The following is a 23,909-nucleotide window of genomic DNA, read 5'->3' on the forward strand; positions in this document are numbered from 1 at the left end:
GATCCACCAAAAATATGGCTAAATAAAACACAATGCCCTCTGCAATGTTGCTTTCATATCCATGTGTTGATCTGTGTAGCTCAGGATGCATGCTCATTTCTATTGAATATGTTGAAATTGTGTTGAAATAGGTGAACGTGCGAGCAGGAATGACGCTGCGCAACTGTCTCATCAAAGCCCTGAAAGTTCGAGGTCTTCAGCCTGAATGCTGTGCTGTTTTCAAGCTTCAGCGGGAACATTCTGCGTAAGTTCTGAAATATGAAATAAAATAATACAATGAGAGCGACCCACATGTGTGATATCATTAACAGCAGTGTCTATCATGCATTTACTGTTTGGATGAAGCCATCAACATGAAGGACGTAAACATTTATTAACCCCCCTGTAATAAATAATAAAATAAATACAATTGAACATTATATTAATACAGATCTTTATTGGCTGATGGATGCTCATTTTCCAGTATAGTACTCAGTTTCTCTAGATCATATATCAAAAATAAATTAGCCTAAAGGGGCTAATAAAATTATCCCTAAATGGTGTTTAAAAAATTAAAAACTGCTTTTATTCTAGCCAAAATAAAACAATCAGACTTTCTCTAGAAGAGAAAATGTTATCAGACATACTGTGAATATATATATATATATATATATATATATATATATATATATATATATATATATATATATATATATATATATATATATATATATTCTGTATAAGTATACGTATTCTGTACGGATGTTTTATTTTTCTATTTTATTTTATTTATTTTTATTTAAATTTTTTTTTTTTAGAATTTATTCATTTTAATTACATAATTATTTTTATTTATTTATTATTATTATTATTATCATTAGTAATTTTTATTTATTTAGGTTTTCTTTGTTAAATAAATATAATTTTAATTTGTGCTGGGGTGGGAATAATATTTGTTAAAAAAAAAAAATATATATATATATATATATATATATATATATATATATATATATATATATATATATATATATATATAATTTTTTTAAATTAAACTTTTACAGATTTATTTATTTATTGACAGATTATTCCTAAATATATTTTCATATTTGACCATATATATATATATATATATATATATATATATATATATATATATATATATATATATATATATATATATATATATATATATATATATATATATATATATGTATGTATATGTATATATGTATATATGTATTTATGGCCAAATATGAAAATATACAGTAAATAAAGTTAATATTTAGTACATTCGAAGCAATATGTTCATATGTGTAATTATAATGATTTAAAATTAATATGCAAATTGCATTTGCATTTCTATATTTGCTGTGGAATTGCAGCAGTCACAGTCATCCGATAAAACCACATTTATATTAAATAACCACATTTAGGTTATTTAATAACCGCGACAGCCCTACTGCAGGGATATTCTGAATGAGTTGTGCATGTGCTAAATACTGATTGAATATAGTACATATGTTGTACATTTATAGAATGTGTGTGTGGTCAGATCAGTATGTCTAGTATGTTAACATGTGTAGGTTTTAAAAACTGCTCTTACGTCCAGTGTTGTGTTTATATTCATGATTGTTTATGTTTAGACTAATGCTGCGCAAAGATTAATTGCATCCAAAATTGAAGTTTGTTTTGACATGATATATATAATGTGTGTGTATGATGTATATTTATAATGCATGGAAACCAAACTATACAAAACTATGTTGTTACATAAATATTAAAATTCATGTATAATTTGTAAGGTAAACATTTATATAGCATATCTAAATATAAATAAACATTTTCTCAAATGTATGCATGCATGTGTGTCTTTATATACACACAATACATATGCACAGCACACACACTTACATGGTCAAAACAAACTTTTATTTCAGATGAGATTAATTGTGTTTAGTTTAGGCTCTGCACTAGTTTAGACTTGGCATATTGTTCCACCTTATATGCACACATGTAGCTGAATGACAATAACGCTTGACTTGAAGGGGGTGAATACTTATGCACACAAGTGTTCTGTGTTATTACCAGGACCTGATTATAAACCTGCATCTCAGAGTCCGTTCATGCTTTGTTTTCTGTGCAGTAAGAAGCTGCGCATGGACTGGAGCACTGATTCTACCTCACTGGTCGGAGAGGAGCTGCTGGTTGAAGTCTTAGATCACGTGCCATTGACCACGCACAATTTTGTGAGTTTCTGTAACGCATGTGAGTGGATGCGGTGTTCGGCATCGCTCTAACATTTGCCCGTCCTCTTCTCAGGTACGCAAAACATTTTTGAAGTTGGCCTTTTGTGACATCTGTCAGAAGTTTCTTTTGCACGGCTTCAGATGTCAGACGTGCGGATACAAGTTTCACGAGCACTGCAGCACCAAAGTGCCAACCATGTGTGTGGACTGGAGCAACATTCGCCAACTCCTGTGAGTATATATGTGTTCAGCATCGGCACCACGATGTGCAAATCCACATCGTCACATCGCAGCATCTGCAATGTCAGTTTATTCATCCTGTTGAAATCTGAGGGATTATAGTTGACCAGGAACCACACTGTATAGTCATTGGGAAGCTTAAACTTTTTTTTAACATATACATTATTGCACAGACAGGTAAAATATAGAAAAAACACAACAGACAACAATACAATGTCTGCATTTTTCCTTTTTTTTTTGTTAAGCCCAAGATCAAACTAGAACTATCCAACGTTACATACCCACACCCACCCACAAACCTCCCGGGAGAAATGAGAAATCTCTACAGACTCTTTTAAATGTACATGAAATAAACAGTGAAACTTTATATTAAAGTATATGGTCCATAAATGTCATAAAAATAACTAAAACAAAACTTAAAAAGGGGGAGGGGGGAAGAAAATAACATGAATATAATTCAGGGAGAATACTCACACAAGCAGATGGCACAGTCCAACATCAAGACAAGTTTACCCCTGACCATCTCAGTCAGAATCTAATGAGGCCAAAGAGTCAAAAACTGTGTAAATCGGGGTCCAAGTTTTATAGAATTTGTCAGAGGAGCCCTGAAGGGAGTACTTACTTCACTTTTGGGGAAGTTTAACCTTAATAAATTGCTTGTTTGCCTCATTTTTATGGCCTGTAGCTTCACGAATTCAAGTAGGTGCATATGAAATTATAGCATTTGTAGTTTTATCAAAGATTAATTGTATGTACGTTTTTATACAACTATGCAGTGTTTTTTATTTACATTGAATTAATAGATTTCTGTACCTGAATGCAATTAGACTCTGCAGAAAACCATAAAGCACTGTCTGTGTTTCATTTTTACTGATTAATGGTCATACTAAATCATCCCAATCAACATAAAATTATGAATTATTTCCTAATTTATCTGTTCAAGTCAAGTGGTGACATTATATTCATATTGCGTTATATATCACAGAAAAATAAAACATGGCTATGTCAGTTTTTTCCAATATTAATTATATAATGAAATTATTATTAGAATTATATTATGATTAAGGATCATGTGAGACAGAAGTCTGGAATAATGATGCAGAAAATTCAGCTTTACATGCAGCAATGTGTTACACTTTTAACAAATATTAGCATTCACATGTGTTTTACATTATTAAAATGCATTCACATATTTAAAATTGTCATATTTTACATCAAGTTACTGAAGTTTTACTGAGCGAATAAAACTTATACAGTTGAAGTCAGAATTATTAGCCTCCCCATTAATTTTTGTTTCCCAATTTCTGTTTAACGGAGAGCAGATTTCTTCAGCACATTTCTAATCATAATAGTATTAATAACTCGTCTCTAATAACTGATTTATTTTCTCTTTGTCATGATGACAGTAAATAATATTAGACTAGATATTCTTCAAGACACTTCTATACAGCTTAAAGTGACATGTAAAGGCTTCACTAGGGTAATTAGGGTTACTAGGCAGGTTAGGGTAATTAGGCAAGTTATTGTATAACGATGGTTTGTTCTGGAGACTATCGAGAAAATATACAGCTTAAAGGGGCTAATAATATTGAGCTTAAAATGGTGTTTAAAAAATTTAAAACTGCTTTTATTCTAGCCGAAATAAAACAAATAAGACTTTTTCCAGAAGAACAAATATTATCAGACATACTGTGAACATTTCCTCAATCTGTTAAACACTATTTGGGAAATATTTAAAAAAGAAATAACAAAATCAATGATTAATTCTGACTTCAGCTGTATATATTAAAACAGTTGTGTTTGTTCTAGCTTTTGATCTGCAGTATAATGTGTGTAGGCACGCTTCAAGGGCTGATTATGTGTTCAGCGTGAGGTATTCTCAGCGTATTTCCCCTATTGAAGCGTAGATAAACATGTAGCTGTAGTTCAAGGGAAGTCTCTTGATGCACAGAAATAGTTTTGCATACAGGCGCTCGTACAGTGAGCTTTGCAGATGAGTATCAATGAAAATCAGCTAATGCACAGTACAAAGCTCCTTTCTTCTGCTCACCATGCTGGAATACATCAAGAAGATGATTCATTATATGACGTTTTCTAGCATCGAACCAACAAGAATCCTCATTAGTCCATTTAGAGGTTTGAAATGGGGCAGTTTGTGCAGACTCAGCCATTTCAGTTCAGAAAGCAGTTCCTAAATCTTAATCTCTTCAGTTGAAAGGGTTATCAATAAAGAGAAATGAAGATGTTCATATTTTATTTTGTAGAGTAAAATGTAAAATTTGGAGCAGAAATTTTACATAAATCAGGTGTGTTAATGGTTCACGAAACCCTCGAGGACTGTTTTTGAGATGTTAACAGATGTGTGTGTGTGTGTGTTGAGCGTCAGGTAAGACAGTGTGAGCACCTGTCAGCTGTAACTGTGGGGAAAACTGGATCGTTTAGATTTTTTGTCAGCTGATTTCAGCTTCCGGGTTTATTATGAAGTGAGGGTTTGACGCTCTTCTGTTTCTCGTCATCTGGAAATGCTGCTTTATTCTCTAATATAATATTTTATGCATATTCCAGATTTGCGCATTAATCTACTTCACATCTTTGAATGGAAGCAGAGCTAATGTAGCTCCAGAAGAGTGATTAAATTCACTTTAGGGAAAACAGCTGGTCTTATTTTCATTTGTCTGGAGAACAGATGATGTTGAAGGTAATGTCTGTGCTGTTTACTCTGTTATGTTGGTGTATTCAGAGGTTTTCTGTTTTTCCAGGCTGTTCCCGACTCCTGGAGAGAACGGGGCTCTGACCCTCCCTCCGCTCTCGTCCCGTCGCATGCAAAACTCTAGATTCTCCTTCAGGTAAATATAACTGTATATGAATGTATGTTTTTAGGGATGCACCGAATATCCGGCCGCTGAAAATTAATTCGGCTGAAAGATACAACACGGCCGATATGGGATAAGCGTGGCCTGCCTGTGCTGTCTCAAGCAGCATGTCTGCGGTGTGTCTAGTGCATCTTTGTGGATCCTCTGCACTTCATCATGACTGAACTTGATACGCGATATAAAGATGCGAGATGAATAAATAAAGCCGAAATAGTAAGATGGATCAGCGACCCTGCATGACTTTACAATAGGAGAATCGCCAACAACTTTGTCTCAGTCCGCAAACTACGACTCCACCAAACACACGCGAGAAGTGACATGGAAACACCGGGAGGTCACGGAGGATATCTTTAGTTCTTAACTACATCATGAGAAAGAAGCCTTCAGTGGGCTAGACAGTGGACTGACTTTGCTCTTTTGGGTTTTAAATGGGATTAGCAGTTTCTCTCCATCTTTTTTCTTGGTCGAGCTGGTTGTGGTGCTGCTCAGATGACACGTCACACAGACACTGGTGCTGCTTACAAACTTACTCTAGTTTTTCCTCCATTTCTTGGCTCCAAATAGACTGAAAAGAAGGCCTTTTCTCAAGAGAAGCCAGGCTTGTTGATGTTGTGGCCTGGATGCTGCTCTTTCATTGGCTGTAGGTGATCGCCGGTGTTATTTTCACATGATTTTAAATCACTGACAGCTCCAGATATTTATCTGACGGGTGTCGGTAACTCATTGGTGATTCTCTCAGATGGCGTCTTTGATAGTTCACACTGTGTGATTGTTACTCTCGTGAACGAGCAGCGGTTTGCCTGTGATTTCAGGCGTTTGAGCGCAGTCCTGTTGGCGAGTCAAAATCAGGGCTATACTATACTATATAGAGCGTGTGACTATCAGATTGTAGCTATATTTCTGCTGGATATTTAACAAGTTTGACAAAAATGTTATTTAAGCACTGGCTGTATTTAAACAGACTATCTCAAATCTTTCTCGAACATCAGCCAGATGAAGAGCTCAACCACCCAGCAGCTAGATCTGTCGGTCTGAAGTCCCCGTCCTCAGAAGTGATGATAACCCACTGTTGCAGTGTGCTAAATACATATTTTTATTTTATTTGTAATCGATTTATTCTTTTAAAACTTTAATTTTAATTTATGCAATTGCAATTCCTTGATCCTAGTAAGGTTACTACACCGTTATAGCTGTAAATGCAGTGGAGCTAGTAATTGGCATCGTTTATTTTGGTTTCCTTTTTTTCAGTTTCGGCCAAGTTTGTTAGTTTCAGTGCATCCCTAAAGGTAATCTATCCCTCTCTCTATGTTTAGCTCAAATCTAGTGAACTGACCCAACAAGTCCACTGAAAATTAAAACGAGCCAAAGCGCCCCTTTGTTTTCTTTTTCCCCCGGTGGTATTGAATTACACTTGTAGTTTTTTTTTAATTTGGGTGTTTTCCTTTTGTCATCTAATGTAGGTTGCATCACCAATCTGCTATTATAATCTGCCTCATGATGTTCTAATCTATAGTAAATTATTATTATTATTATAAATACTGAAGGGTGGTATTTACTCATAACCATCTGAAATGATTGGCTTTAGAATCTGCTCAGATCTGAGCCTAAATACTCCCTCGCACCTTCTCAGAAAAGCCTAATTCCTGTATGTTCTGACTGTAAAACCTTCTCCAGTCCCTATCACAGATACTCAACGCCAAATGCATTGAACTACATCACACCCCTGCCGTCCCCTGGAGTCTCTCTGGGCCATAAAGTCTTGTCCACATCCACACCCAATGTCCACATGGTGAGCACAACCCAGCCAGTCGATGAAGCTGCTTATCAGGTAATCCGCCAGTGTCACCAGTGTCTTCATGAATACTCAGATAACATTCTGAATTTGCTGCTTTTCTTATGATTCTGAGTTATACTAATGCAAGTTTTTATTGACCGCAGAATCAAACATTTGACTTAAAAAATCTCACTATTCAGACTCGCACAATTGTTTGTGTCTCAGTTCAGATTGATGATATCTCTTATTTTTGCTCTGAGTTTTTCCCCCTCACAAATCCAAGTTAAGTTCTCATGTTTTTTTGTTCTTATTGTGTTTTTTTGTCATGCAATTTTAAGTTAAGCTTGTAAATCTCACATTTTTGCTCACAGCACTTTTGGAAGTATTAATGCCTTTTAGGTCTTTAATTGGGTCCCGAACTATCGACTTTTTTGTCACAAGCTAATATCTTGTTTTTATTTTATTTTTTTGTTATGTTTGTTGAAAATTGCTAGTTGATTTCTGATGTTTTCAGACTTTTTCTGACATGCAATTTCAAGTTGAGCTCATAATTCTCACTTTTTCCTCACAGTTTTGAGTTTCTAATTTAAATTTTTCGATTTTAATTTGAAATTCAAAAGAGTTTTGTTGGAAAAAGCTCAGAATTACAATTTATAAGTCAGCTTTGAGCCATAAAATAAACTTATTCAGTGAGCTTCATGCATTTCAGCCAGTTTTTCTGTGTGCGCTTGATTTAATTTCTCACGAATCCAAGTTGATTTTCCATGTTTTTGTTTCATTTGTGAGATTTTTTGGTCATGCAATTTTAAGTTAAGCTCGTAAATCTCACTTTTTCTCCTCACTGCTCTTTTCTATTCGAAAATGATCATCATTAATGCCTTTTTAAACTATTATTGCATCTCCTCTTGATCTTCTCGTGTGCTAAAATGATTCTCCCCTCTTCATTCTCAGGAAGCCTTAAGGCATGATGAATCAGGTAAAGGGTTTTTCATGATTTCCCCCAGATTTCGCTGTGAAGCTGAGGCTAAAATGTGTGCTTACCTGCCTCATTTATCTGTCACCTTAACTCACAGGAAGCCCTCAAAACTTAAGCCCGACCGAATGGTCCAAAACCCCAGCTCCAGCTCACAGGGAGAAAGCGCCTTCGAGTAACACTCAGGAAAAACGAATCGTAAGTGACACGAACATCCACTTTACTGTAAAACGTGATGAGAAATCACAACCAAACTTTAAAACAAACGTTATCAAGTGTTTCCACAGAGTTTAGATTAGTTTCTTGCTACTCATCAACACAGTAAAATTAACTAGTTTCTTTAAAAAGTGAGTGAACCTGTTGCAACTAAGTGGACTTAATTATGATAATCATGTACATATTTCATGCTCTTAATAATGTTAAGGCATCAGGCTCACTCAGTGTTTAAAGTAAAGTCAACTAATCGTGTTTACAGTGTAGTTTAAACATGATTTCATGATCCGGGCAGGTGTGTAGAACAAATTATTATTATTATTTTCATTGCATGACATTTCTATTAAAGCTTGTTTATGAATATAAAACACTGAAATGTAAGATGTAAGCGCTGCAGTTCTGACTTTTTTCCTCACAATTGTGAGTTTGTTCCTTTAATTTCCACTGCCGACTTGTTTTCTCTGAATACTGAGAAAGCACTCTGAATTTACTACTGAATAATCATTTGCACCTTAATTTTTTACAATTAAATCTCACTATTCAGGTTTGCTCTACAGAATTGTTTGCTTCTCACAATTTAGATGTTTTTTTAAAGTTAATATATTTAATTGTTTCCTATTTTAGATTTTTTTCTGGTGATATTTTCAGGCTTTTCTTCACTGAAGTGTGTGTTTATGTCATAGGATTTGAGGTTAAGCTCATCATTCTCACATTATTTCTCACAGCTTTAAGCTTTTTTTTTAAAAATAAAACAAAAGGTTTGGATTGTAAAATAAGTGCAATGTAATAAGTAAGTTTTAAGGGATAAAGTAGGTTTTCTTTAAGTAAGCAGTCATGCATTGAGTCAGTTTTGTGTGCGCTGTAGTTAAAGTTGTTGTTGTCTGTGTGTTAGCGTCCTCGAGAGAAGAGAGACTCCAGCTACTACTGGGAGATCGAGGCCACTGAGGTGCTTTTGCTCTCCCGGATCGGCTCAGGCTCTTTCGGCACAGTTTACAAAGGGAAATGGCACGGTAAGACTCCTTTCTCTTCAGCATTTGATGTATTTCTTGTAACACCGTTTGTTATTGTTAGTTGTTTTTTGAATTCCAGTAGTATTTAGGCAGATTAAAGAGGCAGCTGTGTCAGCCACAAGACATTCTCTGTACCATAGTGTCTGTGTTGCAGTTTATAAGTATGATACAACATTATAATTATACCTTTTTACTTTTATTTTTATACTTTTATAAAGTAATACTAATATTATGAGTGAATTCCCCATGATTGTGTAGCCTGCAGAACTCATCTGACAGAGCGTTTAAAGGCCTCTTCAGGTGTTTTGAGTTCATTAGCTGATCAGGGTGGCACCAGCTCTCATCAATACTCAACCTTTTCACAATATACTCATTTCCCGAGGTATTGGTTGTATGTTTATAATATTATGTTTATAATATTCCCCAAGTGACATTAAATGGTGTAAATAACCAGCTATAGTCAATATTATCTTGAGGAAATCTTTTTTATAGTCTATAGAATAAACCACTGTTATACAATGACTTGCTTAAGTTACTTAATTACCCTAGTGAAGTCTTTAAATGTCACTTTAAGCTGAATACTAGTGTCTTAAAGAATATTTAGTCTAATATTATGTGCTGTCATCATGACAAAGAGAAAATAAATCAGTTATTAAACTATTATGGTTAAAATTTTGACAAATCTCATCCCTGTTAAACAGCACTTTGGAAATATTTGTAAAATAATTACCGTTTCACAGGAGGCAAATCATTTAGTGTTCAACTATATATAAACAAACAACAAATAATCTGTATACTGCAGCTTTAAATGCAGCTATCATATTAATATGACCATATCATATACTAATAGATGCATTAGCTCAACTTGATTATTAGTTAAGAATTTGACCCTATGAAAACTGCAGTATGCACTCAGTGATCCTAAAATAGCCCTGCTCTGCAATAAATATTGTTGTATTGATGATTCAGATTAATTGCATATTCCCTGTCATGCATTTATAAATGTGCACGTGCAGTTGAAGTCAGAATTATTAACCCCCTGATGTTTTCACCAATATCTGTTTAACAGAGAAGTTTTCTCCAGCACATTTCTAATCATAATAGTGTTGATAACTCATCTCTAATATCTGATTTATGTTCTCTTTGTCATGATGACAGTAAATAATATTAGACTAGATATTCTTCAAGACACTAGTGTTCAGCTTAAAAGTGGCATTTAAAGGGTTAACAGAAACTAATATAGTTTAAAGGGGCTAATAATATTGACCTTAAAATGGTGTTTAAAAAATTAAAAACTGTTTTTATTCTATCCGAAATAAAACAAATAAGACTTTTTTTCAGAAGAACAAATATTATCAGACATACTGTGAACATTTCCTGAATCTGTTCAACATCATTTGGGAAATATTTAGAAAAGAAAAAGATTCAAAGGGGGCGAATAATTCTGACTTCAGCTGCATGTGCATGCATCTGCTGTACACTCTTATGCAGAGTGACCAGTGTTGTGCTGCTATGATATTTGAGCTTCAGGAAGTAGCTTTATAATGTAAAGCGGAGTATAAATAAATGCTGCTGGCTTTATTTTCAGGTGATGTTGCTGTGAAGATTTTAAAGGTCATCAATCCAACACCGGAGCAGTTGCAGGCCTTTCGCAATGAAGTGGCTGTTCTCAGGTAAACCAGCAGGAAAGGCCCAGATAAATCATTCAGTTCAGCTTTAGAGAAACTTTCAACAGGGTTCCTGCGGGATTTCTGCAATATGGACATTTAAAAGGTGTATTGCAGACACTGAAAGTCAGGGAATGTTGTATATTTCTTTGTCCACGTCGTGAAACATACGGGTTTTTGTTTGTCATTTTAAATCTTCCTTCCCATTCAAAAGAATTCGTGCTCATCTGACATCTGACTGCTCTCGCTGTTTATTTACTCTGTATTTAGCTGTTTGTCTGTATACTAGAACTGACCCGACTGCTCTCGCTATATTTAAATCTGCTTTCCACAATCTTTCCACCTATCTGTATTTGCATTTTAAATTATTGCATAAAACAATGTTTGATGGAAATACCAAGATGGCTAAAAATGTAAGCGATTCTCCAGCTTTGGCATAAATGTAATTGGTATGTTTGAATGGAAACACAGCTCGTGTTATTCTGTCAGAGCGGACAGTGGAGTTGTGGTCACACTGCTGAACTCTTGTCTTTATGTTTTCCCGCAGGAAGACCAGGCATGTTAATATCGTCTTGTTTATGGGCTACATGACGAAGGTGAAGCTGGCCATCGTGACGCAGTGGTGTGAGGGAAGCAGCCTCTACAAACACCTGCATGTGCAGGAGACAAACTTCCAGATGTTCCAGCTGATGGACATCGCCAGACAGACGGCTCAGGGCATGGAGTGAGTGTTGCACAGCGCCGGACTGCAGAAAACTGCCTCTAAACACACCTGAAGCAGCTCACCAACACTTTAAAGGGCCGCTGTTACACTGTTTTGAAAGTTCCTGATTTTGGTCAATGCAAGGTTTAGAAACACTCATCATGATTCAAAGATCCTGTCCAGTGTTTCCCAACCGTGTTCCTGAAGACACACCAGCAGTGCACAACCTCTTCCTATTCAAACAGTCCTGAATCATCTCATCAGGACATCAGAAGAACCTGAACTGAATGCTTCAGATAAGGGAGACATCTACAATGTGTACTGTGAGTGTGCCTCCAGGAACAGGGCTGGGAATCACTGCTCTGATTGGTTGGGCGGATGTTTGGTTGGATGACTGATTGGTTTGTTGACTATTTGCTTAGACTGGCCTGATGGATTTGCTTTGCTCTGATTGGTCAGATGACCTTATTGGTCGGATTGATCTATTCTGCTATGATTGGTCAATTGACTCTGCTTTTCTTTGATTGGTCAGATGGCTTTATTCTTTGATTGGTTTGTTGACTCTTTGCTCTGACTGGCCAGATGGTTTTGCTTTGCTCTGATTGACCAGAAGACCTCATTGGTTGGGTAGATCTACTCTGTTATGATTGGTCAATTGACTCTGCTTTTCTCTGATTGGTCGGATAGCTCTACTCTGCTCTGATTGGTCTGTTGACTCTTTGCTGTGACTGGCCAGATGGATTTGCTTTGCTCTAATTTATCAGACCACCCTGATTGGTTGGATGGCTCTACTCTGCTGTGATTGGTCAATTGATCTGCTTTTCTCTGATTGGTCGGATGGCTGTACTCTGCTCTGATTGGTTTGTTGACTCTGCTTTGAGTGGTCAGATGTATTTGCTTTGCTCTGATTGGTCAGATGATCTACTTCGCTGTCGTTGGTCAAATAGCTTTCGTTGGTTAGTTGTCTCTCCTCTGATTAGTCAGATGGCTAATGGTGCAGAGCAATAACAGTGATGGTAGTTTTCTTGAATTTAAAGGATTTGTGAGTGGACCAATGGAGACTGTGGGCTGACATTAAGTAAATATACTCAAACCTCCAAAGGTTTGTGCTGAAAATACAAGACTGGATTAATTAATGACTCATTTCAGGCTTTAGTTAGACAATAACTTTAACATTATCTGCGCTTGTTTACATCCACAAACATCTACATTACACTCTTCATCAAGTGTCCTGCATGAACATGCGCAGTAGTGGCCCTTTAAAGCAGGTTTGCCTAAAGCAGTGTGTGTCAAGCAGCCGGTTGCAGCCGTAAATGCTGTTATTTGTTAAATGCAAATTAAAACATGCAACTAAGCAAATAACCCAGCCTGGTCAGACCAGGGAAATGAACAGCCGGATCAACTTTCAAAACTAGCAGAAACGCTTCCTTCTCAGAGTTATTGCAGATGTCTAGACACGTCTGCTCTTATTAACAGTGTTTGATGGAAATTCTGTCATTTGCTGATGTACTCAGGTGGGCATTTTGTGTGTGTGTGTGTGTGTGTGTGTGTGTTTTGGGGGCTTTTCGGTGGTAAATAATTGGCTGGAATCATGAAAGTTTGAGCTTTTGAAAATGTGTTCAGTTTTCAATGATTTTTGGCATCTTTAGCAATTTGATGTGTAAAGCAAAGCACTAAAACCACCGATTAGCATTGAAATAAACACTACTGCTGTTAATAGTTTACAGCCAGTGCAGTGTATCTAGAAATGAATGCTTGCATGTGAGTGGTTGCCTTTGAAACTGTACAGCAATCTGATACTGATGAAAAGTTTACAGAGACCTTTACTGATTAGTGTAGTTCGATCTATATTTATCAAAAACATCCTCAAAAAATGAAACGTATCAGAGTTTTCTCCAAACAAATGAAGCATTTGCACATTGTTAATAGTCAGAAATGTTTCTTGATCCTCAGATAATCATATTAGAATCATAAGATCTGTTTTACTGGTGTAAAAATTCAGCTTTGAATCACAGAAATAAATGACATTTCACTACACATTCACATAGAACACAGTTATTGTAAAGGATAATAAAATTTCACTTTTTTGTTGTAATATTTATTGTATTTTTGACCAAATAAATGCAGCTTTGGAGAAAAAAAAAAGAAAAACATAAATTAAATAAAAAATATTATAATAAAGTAAATATTTAAATGAAATTAAGGAAATTATGTATGCATATATTCACAAACCTTCACAAGTTAAAACCAACCCTCCGATATACACATTCTGTTTAAAGCATGCAGAACAGAAGAGACTTTTAAAAGATACAGAAGAGTTTAACTTTTGTATTTGTCTGTTTTAGTGTGTTCAAAGCCAGCTTCTCTTTAATGTTTTTGCGCTGTAATGCAACACATTGAGTGTATTTTCAGCTCAGATTCCCATGTGCACTGCATGAAAGCATCAGCTATTTATAGACCTGCAGCCGTGTGTTTATATGTAAACCCTGAGGTGCTTTTATCAGTTAAAGCCTGGCTGTGTTCTCTACCTGCATCACGATGAGGCCAAATATACACACTGTATAAACTACGCGAGTAGCACTGTTGGCTGTAACTAGCTGCATAGTGATTAGTTCATGTGATTAAATTATTATCTGCTGTAAAGTACTGAAACAGATTACTTTTCAATTTTAGGTCAAATAAGTGCAGTTACTTAATATATATACTTGCCTTAAACACTGTAAATAAATTCAGCTGTTCAGTTTCAGAGTAATTATATTTTTTGGTATACGAATTCTGTATTTCTTTAACTCTTTATATAATTCATACAATATAAATAAATGAACATATATATATATATATATATATATATATATATATATATATATATATATATATATATATATATATATATATATATATATATATATATATATTTAATGTAATATAATGTAATGTAATATATAATATGATATTTATTTATTTATGAATCAAATACATTTTTATGAATCATGTCATATTCATTTATAAAAAAAAATTATGATTCATTTACAGGTAAATGTTTTTATTTATTTTAGGAATTAAACAAATGTCTGTTTATTATATTTGATAAATATTTACATAAGGTATGAATCAAAATAAATAATTATTCATTAATTTTCAAATAAGCAAGGTTACATTTATCTGATAATTGCACATGGAAATATATATATATATATATATATATATATATATATATATATATATATATATATATATATATATATATATATATATATTTCCATGTGCAATTATCAGATAAATGTAACCTTGCTTATAAAAATTCATTCAATCGTTTTCTTGTTGGCTTAGTCCCTTTATTAATTCGGGGTCGCCACAGCGGAATGAACCGCCATATTTGAAAATTAATAAATAATTATTTATATTGATTCATACCCTATGTAAATATATATCAAATATAAAAAAAATATACACGCACACACACACACACACACACACATATATATGTAGCAATGTACTTAATTTACTTGTTGACTAGTCAATTTATGTTTGACTATTTCCATTGAGATGACCAGGTAAAGGTGTCCCGATTGACCTGAATTGACTCTAAAGTAATTGAACACAGCTTTAATGATGTGATTAGTGATGAATAACCTACCCAGCGCTGGCCAGTGGTGTAGTGTTACAGTGTTTGCTATTAACTGCCCGTGTTTCTCTTCTCTTCTAGTTACCTGCATGCAAAGAACATCATCCACCGAGACATGAAGTCCAACAGTATCTTTCACTAACAAACACCTGCACATTATATTATCTCTTGTTTTTTTGCGCTGTGAGTGAATAGCTGTGTGTTTGAGTGTGTAAATATGACTATAATGTGGTCAATTCCCTGACGGACGCTCAGATATCTTCCTGCACGAGGGTCTGACGGTGAAGATTGGAGACTTCGGTTTGGCCACAGTAAAGGCTCGCTGGAGCGGCTCTCATAGAGTCGAGCAGCCGTCTGGATCCATTCTGTGGATGGTGCGTTAATAACTCACAATTTAATATGATGTGCATTCAAATGACTTTATATAGACTCAGCCTGTAAAGTGAGCACCAAACATCTCAGTTTTTCCTTGGAAACACTTTTAAAATGTTTGAAAATCCTTTATTAATCTTAATAGACCTGTTCTGCCCCGTTACCAGATGTGAATGCGTCTGTGATGAGTGTGTCGTCAAGTTTCAGCTCTAACAGCGATGCTTCAGTGTGTTGTGTGCTTGATGTTCTCCTCAGGCTCCTGAAGTGATCCGCATGCAGGATAATAACCCGTACAGCTTCCAGTCAGACGTGTACTCGTACGGGATCGTCCTGTATGAGCTGATGACCGGAGAACTGCCTTATTCTATGATTGGAAACAGAGATCAGGTGAGAGGCAAGAGACCAAACGTCACGTGAAAATATTTGGACACCCTCAACTTAAGTGTGTGAAAAATTCTTAGTGACCTCATTATATTCTTAAAGGGGCAGTTCACCCAAAACTGAAAATTCTGTCATCATTTAATTACTGTGTACCTGTGTCTTTCTCTCTGTGTGTGTGTGTGTGTGTGTGTGCAGATCATCTTTATGGTGGGTCGGGGTTATCTGTCTCCAGACCTCAGTAAGCTGTATAAGAGCTGTCCTAAAGCCATGAAGAGACTGGTGTCCGACTGCATTCAGAAGACCAAAGAGGAGCGCCCGCTCTTCCCACAGGTCAGCAACAGCACACATACACTGATAACACAACACAGCTACACACACACACACACACATTATGCAGCACAGCACTGAGAAGTAGTTTCATAGTGTGTGTGTGCTTGTGTGTGTGTGTGTATATATATATATATATATATATATACCACTTTATTAGGTTATTAGGTACACCTTACTAGTACCGGGTTGGACCCCATTTTACCTTCAGATCTGCCTTAATCCTTCTTGGTGTAGACTCAACAAGCTGCTGGAAATCTTCCTCAGAGATTTTGCTCCATATTGTCATGATAGCATCACACAGTTGCTGCAGATTTGTCGGCTGCACATCCATGATGCCAATCTCCCGTTCCACCACATCCCAAAGCTGCTCTATTGGATTGAGCTCTGGTGACTGTGGAGGCCATTTGAGTACAGTGAACTCATCGTCATGTTCATCAGTCTGAGATGATTGAGCTTTATGACATGCTGCGTTATCCTGCTGGAAGTAGCCATCAGAAGATGGAGACACTGTGCTCATAAAGGGATGGACATGGTCAGCAGCAATACTCAGGTAGGCTGTGGCGTTGATGCTCAATTGGTACTAATGGACCCAAAGAAAATCTCCCCCACACCATTACACCACCACCACCAGCCTGAACCGCTGATACAAGGCAGGATGATCCATGCTTTCATGTTGTTGAGGCCAAATTCTGCCCTGAGCATCTGAATGATGCAGCAGAAATGGAGACTCATCAGAGCAGCAACGTTTCTCCAATCTTCTATTGTCCAGTTTTGGTGAGTCTGTGTGAATTGTAGCCTCAGTTTCCTGTTCTTAGCTGACAGGAGCGGCACCCGGTGTGCTCTTCTGCTGCTGTAGCCCATCCGCCTCAAGGTTGGCCGTGTTGTGTGTTCAGAGATGCTCTTCTGCAGAGCTCGGTTGTAGCGAGTGCTTATTTGAGTTACTGTTGTCTTTCTATCAGCTGGAACCAGTCTGGCCATTCTCCTCTGACCTCATCAACAAGGCATTTGCGCCCACAGAACTGCCGCTCACTGGATATTTCCTCTTTGTCGGAGCATTCTCTGTAAACCCTAGAGATGGTTGTGCGTGAAAATCCCAGTAGATCAGCAGTTTCTGAAATACTCAGAGCAGCCCGTCTGGCAGCAACAACCATGCCATGGTCAAAGTCTCTTAAATCCCCTTTCTTCCCCATTCTGATGCTCACTTTAAGCTGCAGCAGATCCTCTTGACCATGTCTACATGCAGAAATGCAGTGAGCTGCTGCCCTGTGATTGGCTGAGTAGAAGTTTGCGTTGACTAGCAGGTGGATTTTTTAAAGAACAAGGACATTTTTCATAACATTTATGATTGAAAGCAGTTTTATTTGTTTATAAACACATGCTAAGCTCAATATTATTCTCCAGAACAAACCACTGTTATACAATGACTTGCCTAATTACCCTAACTTTACCCTGATTACCCTAGTGAAGCCTTTACATGTCACTGTAAGCTGAACACCAGTGTCTTGAAGAATATCCGGTCTAATATTATTTACTGTCATCATGACGAAGAGGAAATTAATCAGTTATTATTCTCAGTTTATTAAGTTCAGTCTTCATCTGTGTGTTGTTGTTGTGGTGATTGACAGATCAGTGTTGTTGTGTTCTTCTTCCAGATCTTGTCCTCTATCGAGCTCCTCCAGCATTCGCTCCCCAAGATAAACCGCAGCGCGTCTGAACCGTCGCTGCACAGAGCCACACACACCGAGGACATGAACGTCTGCACGCTGGCACTCACCTCTGCCTTTAAATGATGGACACACACACACACACACACACACACCCATACATATATTTACACTCATAAATACATAAACACACAGTCAGATACACATACACACACACATTCACATACACACTAATAAAACACACACACACACACACACACACACATAGGCATTCTCATGCATAAACATTCACATAAACAGACACATTTACACACACACATACATGCACAAACACATGCACACAAAACATTCACAAAAACACACACACATTTACACACATTGACATAATTCACATACACACACTATAACATACATGCGCACACACACACACACTCATCCACTGGTTTGTGTGTGTGTGTGTGTGTGTGTGTGTATTGTCATGCTGATTTCTCTCTCCTTCACTGGACAGAGAAACACTAAAGCACTTTCTCTCTCTCTCTCTCTCTCTCTCTTTGTTTCTCTCTCGCTCCTCCGTCTCTGAGTCTGCTGGGAAACATCTGAGCTCCAGCTTACAATCATGTGTGTGTGTGTGTGTGTGTGTGTGTGTGTGTGTGCACGCGCGTGCTCAGTGCCGTGTGTGTGTTTTTATCCGATCACGTCTCTGCGCTCTGCCTCTGTGTGTGTTTCAGGAACTGCAGCAGAGGAGCGGGTATTAACTTTATTATCAGACTTACTAGGGTTTCTTTCTTTCTACTGGCTTGTTGTCGCCTGTCATGGAGAATTAACGTGTAAACAGATGGTTTATTCATTGTATTTTAATAAAATTAAGTTAAACACACACACACAGGTGTAGTTTTATAATGATTGATGCCTGCTGTGAGTGTTGATCTGCAGTGTTGACGGGGTTTGAGATGTTGAAGTGTTCGTCATTGGCAGTAGGCAAGGATGTAAAGAGCACCGATTACACAAGAATCAGTTTTATAAGGTGTTTTATCCCAGGTGTGTGTGTGTGTGTGTGTGTGTGTGCACGAGTATCTTCAGCCTCCTCTCATGGTGAAGATGAATGAATTCTATTTGTTATTATCAAACTTGATAGGTGAAGCACTTTGATTGACATTCTGCCTTTGTATGTGTCATCAAAGTGGGAAAGCCCCGCCCACTAGTGCCCATCTCATTAGCATAAACAGCAGATAACATGTTGAAGAGCTTTAATATGTATTCTTTAGATGATAAAGCTCAGCATTGTGCTGGAGTGCAGTGAGTGCGCTATTCTGAGTGGCTGTGTTTACATTTCTGTATTTGTACACTGCTCATCTCGCAGTGTGTTGTCAGGACACAGGGTTACAGTGTCACCTGCCGCCTGTTCCATGAACCAAGCTTAGAGAAGAAGCCAGGCTTATGTTGGTAAGTTGGGTTTATTAATGTCGGATTGGGTTTCATAAATCAAGTTTACGATAGTTCACACTCTGGCAGTCAGGAGCAGGTTAACTCTCAAGCTTTATCAAGGTAATATTAACATTCTCCTGCCTTAATTTGATGCTATTTTACTTCACTTAACCTCTTAATGATGTTAAAAACGTTATATTCCTATTAGTGAATATATATACACCAAACATTTCAACAAATATTGAATATATTTTTAATGGTTGTGTTAATTTTCCCCTGTTAATTCATTCATTCGTTTTCTTGTCGGCTTAGTCTCTTTATTATTCCGGGGTCGTCACAGCGGAATGAACCGCCAACTTATCCTGCACGTTTTTTACGCAGCGGATGCCCTTTCAGATCTCTGGGAAACTTTCCCCGTTTATTAAATTGTATTTAATATTATACAATAGTATATATAATAGTATATATTTTATATATACAGCATATTCATGTAGGTGTACTAGTTTTTGTGCAGATCTTCAGTTAATTTTTGTCAGATTAGTTCCAAATGTTGCTGAATAATCTGCTGTATGTGCACAGAGATATTATTGTGAAGCATCCTGCAGAACATATAGTTTGCTAGAGAGATGTGTGAGGGGGGATCTTAGCTCTCTGTAGTATATGAATTAACTCAATATAATGAAAGCACTGACTGATATGCAAACGCAGGCTACATTTCTTAAAGATTGAGTTGAACGCTGTAAACCCTGAGTGGAATGATCAGGAGATGCTCTGGGCTGAGCAGTAGCCTCACTTTAATATGAAGATGTTTTCCTACAGGCTGCTGGAGACACGAGTGTCAAAGGGAAACCAGCAGCTTTGAGAGCAAGTTAACAATCCTGCTGCATGTTGCCATTATTTTTAACTTGCTTATTTGTGTTACAGTTAGTCTGCAGTGCATTAACTTTTTCTTGCAAGCAACAATTAGTTGCAGTAAGAGCGTATTCTCTCTCTCTACTTTCCCAATATATTGCTACATACAGTTGAAAGCAGAAGTTTCCATGCACTGTATAAAAAGGCACATCACCATTTAAAAACAGTCAGCTGTTAATGTGACTAAACTGTTTTTATTTTAGGTAAGTGAGGATGATCATGTGTTTCTGTTCTGCTTAATAGAATAATGAGAGAGAGATTGTTTGGGAAATGGTTCTAACTCTTCTTGAAAGTCAAGTTTACACACAATAAGATTATTCTGCCTCTGTAAAGCTCAGATGATGATGTCAGGGTTTTGGAGGTTTCTGATTGGCTAATTGACAACATTTGAGTTAATGTGAGGCACAACTGTAGAATAGTATTGAAGGAACAGCTCAAACACACTGCTTCCCTGTGTGACAACATGAGAAAATCAACAAGCCAGAATCAACAGCAAAGCCAGATTACCATTAGCTGAGTGACACTGGGAAAAGAGTAAAGCCTGGTTTATACTTCTGCGTCAAGTGACCGGCGTTACCCACGGCGCAGGCAACGCGCGTGGCTGTGCATTTATACTTCTGCGCGCTGTCTCTGTCGGTCTGCATTAACACTTCCGAAACGCTAGTTGGCAGTGAGGTGTAAATGTTCCTCTGTGTCGAGTTTCTTCTCTTCTGTTTTGCTTTTCCTGAACACTTCCGGGATGTACAAGTGGCTCAAACTGGCTCATTTTAAGGCAGGAACCGGCGGACGTGCAACAACTTTAACTATGAGGTAAACACAAAACAAAACTTTCAATCCGGAGCTCCTTCACGGGACTCCACACTTGTAAACAATCGCTCGCGCCATTCGCGCGGCTCTCGGTCCCGCCCAGACTCGTCAGCGCTACCAAGCCGACCAATCACAGAGCTTACGCTACGCGTCGTTGCGACGTGTAGTTACATTTTTTGAGAGGTGCACGTCAGTGACGCCGATGGCCACGGCGAAGGGCTATGCGTCAGCGCCGTAGCATACGCCGACGTTTGACGCAGAAGTATAAATCAGCCTTAATGTGTGGAGACATGTCCTGTGCTCTGATGGAGCTAAGATTGAACTGTTTGGCCATAATGAGCAGTGTTACATCTGGAGGACAAAGAGGAAAGCGCACCAGCCTAGAACACCATCCCAACTGTGCAGTATGGGGCCGGCAGCATCATGTTGTGGGGCTGTTCTGCTGCAGGAGGGACTGGTCCACTTCACAGCAGAGATGGCATCATGAAGACAGAACATTATGGAGAAATACTGAAGCAACATCTCAACACTTCAGCCAGGACATTACAACATGGCCACAAATGGCTCTTCCAGACAGACCATGACCATAAGCACACTGCCAAATGAGTTCAAATGTGCTTAAAGGACAACAGAGTGAATGTTTTGGAGTGGCCATCACAAAGCCCTGATCTCAATCCTATAGAGAATGTGTGGGCAGAGTTGAAAAAGCTTTTGCGAGCAAGACAGCCTACAAATCTGACTCAGTTACAGCAATTCTGTCAGGAGGAATGGACCAAAATTCCTGCAAACTATTGTGAGAAGCTTGTGGAAGGAGACCCAAAACATCTGACCAAAGTTACAGTTTAAAAGCAAAGCTAAACGCCAAGGAAATGTGTGGAAACCTTTGACTGTCTAGAAATCAATAAAACATTCTCAAATAACATCATCCCATTATTTTAGTATTTAGTAATCCTAATGGACCTAAATAGTAAACGTTTATTCTGATTTACCATCAGACACTCTTAAAAACTGGTTGTGTTCGTTTGTTTAGAGTGTGTGTGTGTGTGTGTGTGTGTGCACTTCTGATTTCAACTGTATGTAGCCTATTGAGTGGATCTGCTATTACCTGTCAGCATTCTCTCTTACTATGTTGCAAGCCGTATTTTTGATAATGTTTATATTGTAATGAACTCAAACACTCACTCGCTGTGTCTCATTTCACAGCTCTTTCAGCTCTTGTAGTTGCCATTGCAGCACACAACATAATGGACGCATCTGTGCAGGACATGTAAGGTTTCAGGACAGTAACGTGCACGAGCACTTATCCAGATTATTTAAGCTGAACTCAGATCAGTCAGATCAAATGATCTTCAACGTACTGTTATGGAACCAGTTGAAGCGTGGACGTGTAGTTCGGCTCATTGAAGTCAGGATTCGACTAGTCTTTTTTTTTTTTTTTTTTAAACAACTGTTATGAAACTGCCTCCTGCTCCCTTAATGTTTACACTGGTAATGTTTATATTATTTGCTCATTAATAACCTCATGTGGAACTCTGAATCTGCGTCTCATTTCAGAGTCTGCTACTGTCCACCAGAGGTCGCATCTCAGTTGCAGACTCATGCTGAGAGCCTTCCTCAATAATTGAAATACGCTGTTTTCCACAATCTGGCAACCCGGGGTGCTGAAATACAATTGGCTAAACTGGCATTGGGTGGGTTAAATGACCAAAACAAAGACGCACATGTTCACAGCAGAATATCTGACTTCAGCATTGAGTTTCAGATAAACATGAGTGTTCACTGAGCATGATCCGCACACACACATGATGCTGTTTCAACAGCAGCTTTAAAGGCGTCTTCAAACAATCTGATGTTGTGATTGTGATGTTGCAGCCTATATGAGCAATCATGAACACACACACACACACACACACACACACACGTCTGTCGGTCACTAAACTGTTTATTACACTCCTCCTCCCAGTGTCAAATCATCATCATCATCATCATCATCATAATTCAAGAGGAAGCCAGATGAGTGGAGTTCAGTACGGTGAGTTCATATCAGTCCAAAACAATGATCACAGCAACAAGATCCAAACGCTGCTAAACACCAGTCAAGCCGGCCGTGGAGACGAAGAGCTCGCTTTATTATTGATCATAACCACAGCAATATTGCAGGAAGCCCAGAACCAATAAAGTGACCTACAGACAGCACCTCAACTACTGGATCATCATCATCATCATCATCATCATCACTGTTTACACTGTCTGAGCGGCGAGACTTCTGCTTCATGATCTCCTCATGATCTTTAAGTGTGACGATAAAAAAAAAGCAGCAAAATAGAGAGAGGACACACACACACACACACACACACACACACACACACACCTGGAGTCATCATACAGATGCTGGAAGTGCTGCTGCTTGTCCATGTGTAGTGTGTGTGTGTGTGTGTGTGTTCATCAATGCAGCGCTGCACTGCTGGTGTGTGAGGCTCTGACAGCTGCATGAAGAGTCTGAGTGTGTGTGTGTTTGTGTGTGTGTTCATCTATGCGGCGCGTCTGCAGCTCCTGACAGCTGCATGAAGAGTGTGTGTGTTCTGTGTGTGTTCATCAATGCGGTGCGTCTGAGGCTCCTGACAGCTGCATGAAGAGTTCCCCCAGGTCATTGACCTCGTCCTCCAGCTGCGGGACACTCCGGTGCTCACGCTCCTCGATGAAGTCCCACAGACG

The 23,909-nt window shown here is 37.7% G+C and overlaps 2 protein-coding genes across 4 annotated transcripts in view; one reads left to right on the top strand and one right to left on the bottom strand.

The window, feature by feature from the left end:
- Positions 1-18,927, top strand: part of raf1b (Raf-1 proto-oncogene, serine/threonine kinase b) — a 52,527-nt gene extending 33,600 nt beyond the window's left edge. For 2 of the 3 annotated variants that reach the window (XM_073915905.1, XM_017358231.4), the window contains exons 4-18: positions 132-244; positions 2,123-2,225; positions 2,299-2,456; positions 5,225-5,311; positions 7,013-7,166; positions 8,064-8,088; positions 8,186-8,283; positions 9,191-9,308; positions 10,897-10,981; positions 11,523-11,699; positions 15,385-15,431; positions 15,559-15,677; positions 15,931-16,062; positions 16,252-16,386; positions 18,039-18,927. In XM_073915905.1, coding sequence (XP_073772006.1) covers positions 132-244; positions 2,123-2,225; positions 2,299-2,456; positions 5,225-5,311; positions 7,013-7,166; positions 8,064-8,088; positions 8,186-8,283; positions 9,191-9,308; positions 10,897-10,981; positions 11,523-11,699; positions 15,385-15,431; positions 15,559-15,677; positions 15,931-16,062; positions 16,252-16,386; positions 18,039-18,176 — 1,689 coding nt within the window. In that variant the 3' untranslated portion in view covers positions 18,177-18,927. 3 annotated transcript variants of the gene reach the window in all.
- Positions 18,928-23,118: 4,191 nt separating this feature from the next.
- Positions 23,119-23,909, bottom strand: part of mkrn2 (makorin, ring finger protein, 2) — an 8,962-nt gene continuing 8,171 nt past the window's right edge. Inside the window, 1 exon segment of the mRNA NM_152979.2 lies at positions 23,119-23,909. This exon segment is cut by the window's right edge and continues 15 nt beyond it. Within this exon segment, the coding sequence (NP_694511.1) occupies positions 23,790-23,909 (120 nt within the window). The 3' untranslated portion in view covers positions 23,119-23,789.

The sequence above is a fragment of the Danio rerio genome, chromosome 11 (genome assembly GCF_049306965.1).
Source record: "Danio rerio strain Tuebingen ecotype United States chromosome 11, GRCz12tu, whole genome shotgun sequence".
In the NCBI taxonomy this organism is placed as follows: domain Eukaryota; kingdom Metazoa; phylum Chordata; class Actinopteri; order Cypriniformes; family Danionidae; genus Danio; species Danio rerio.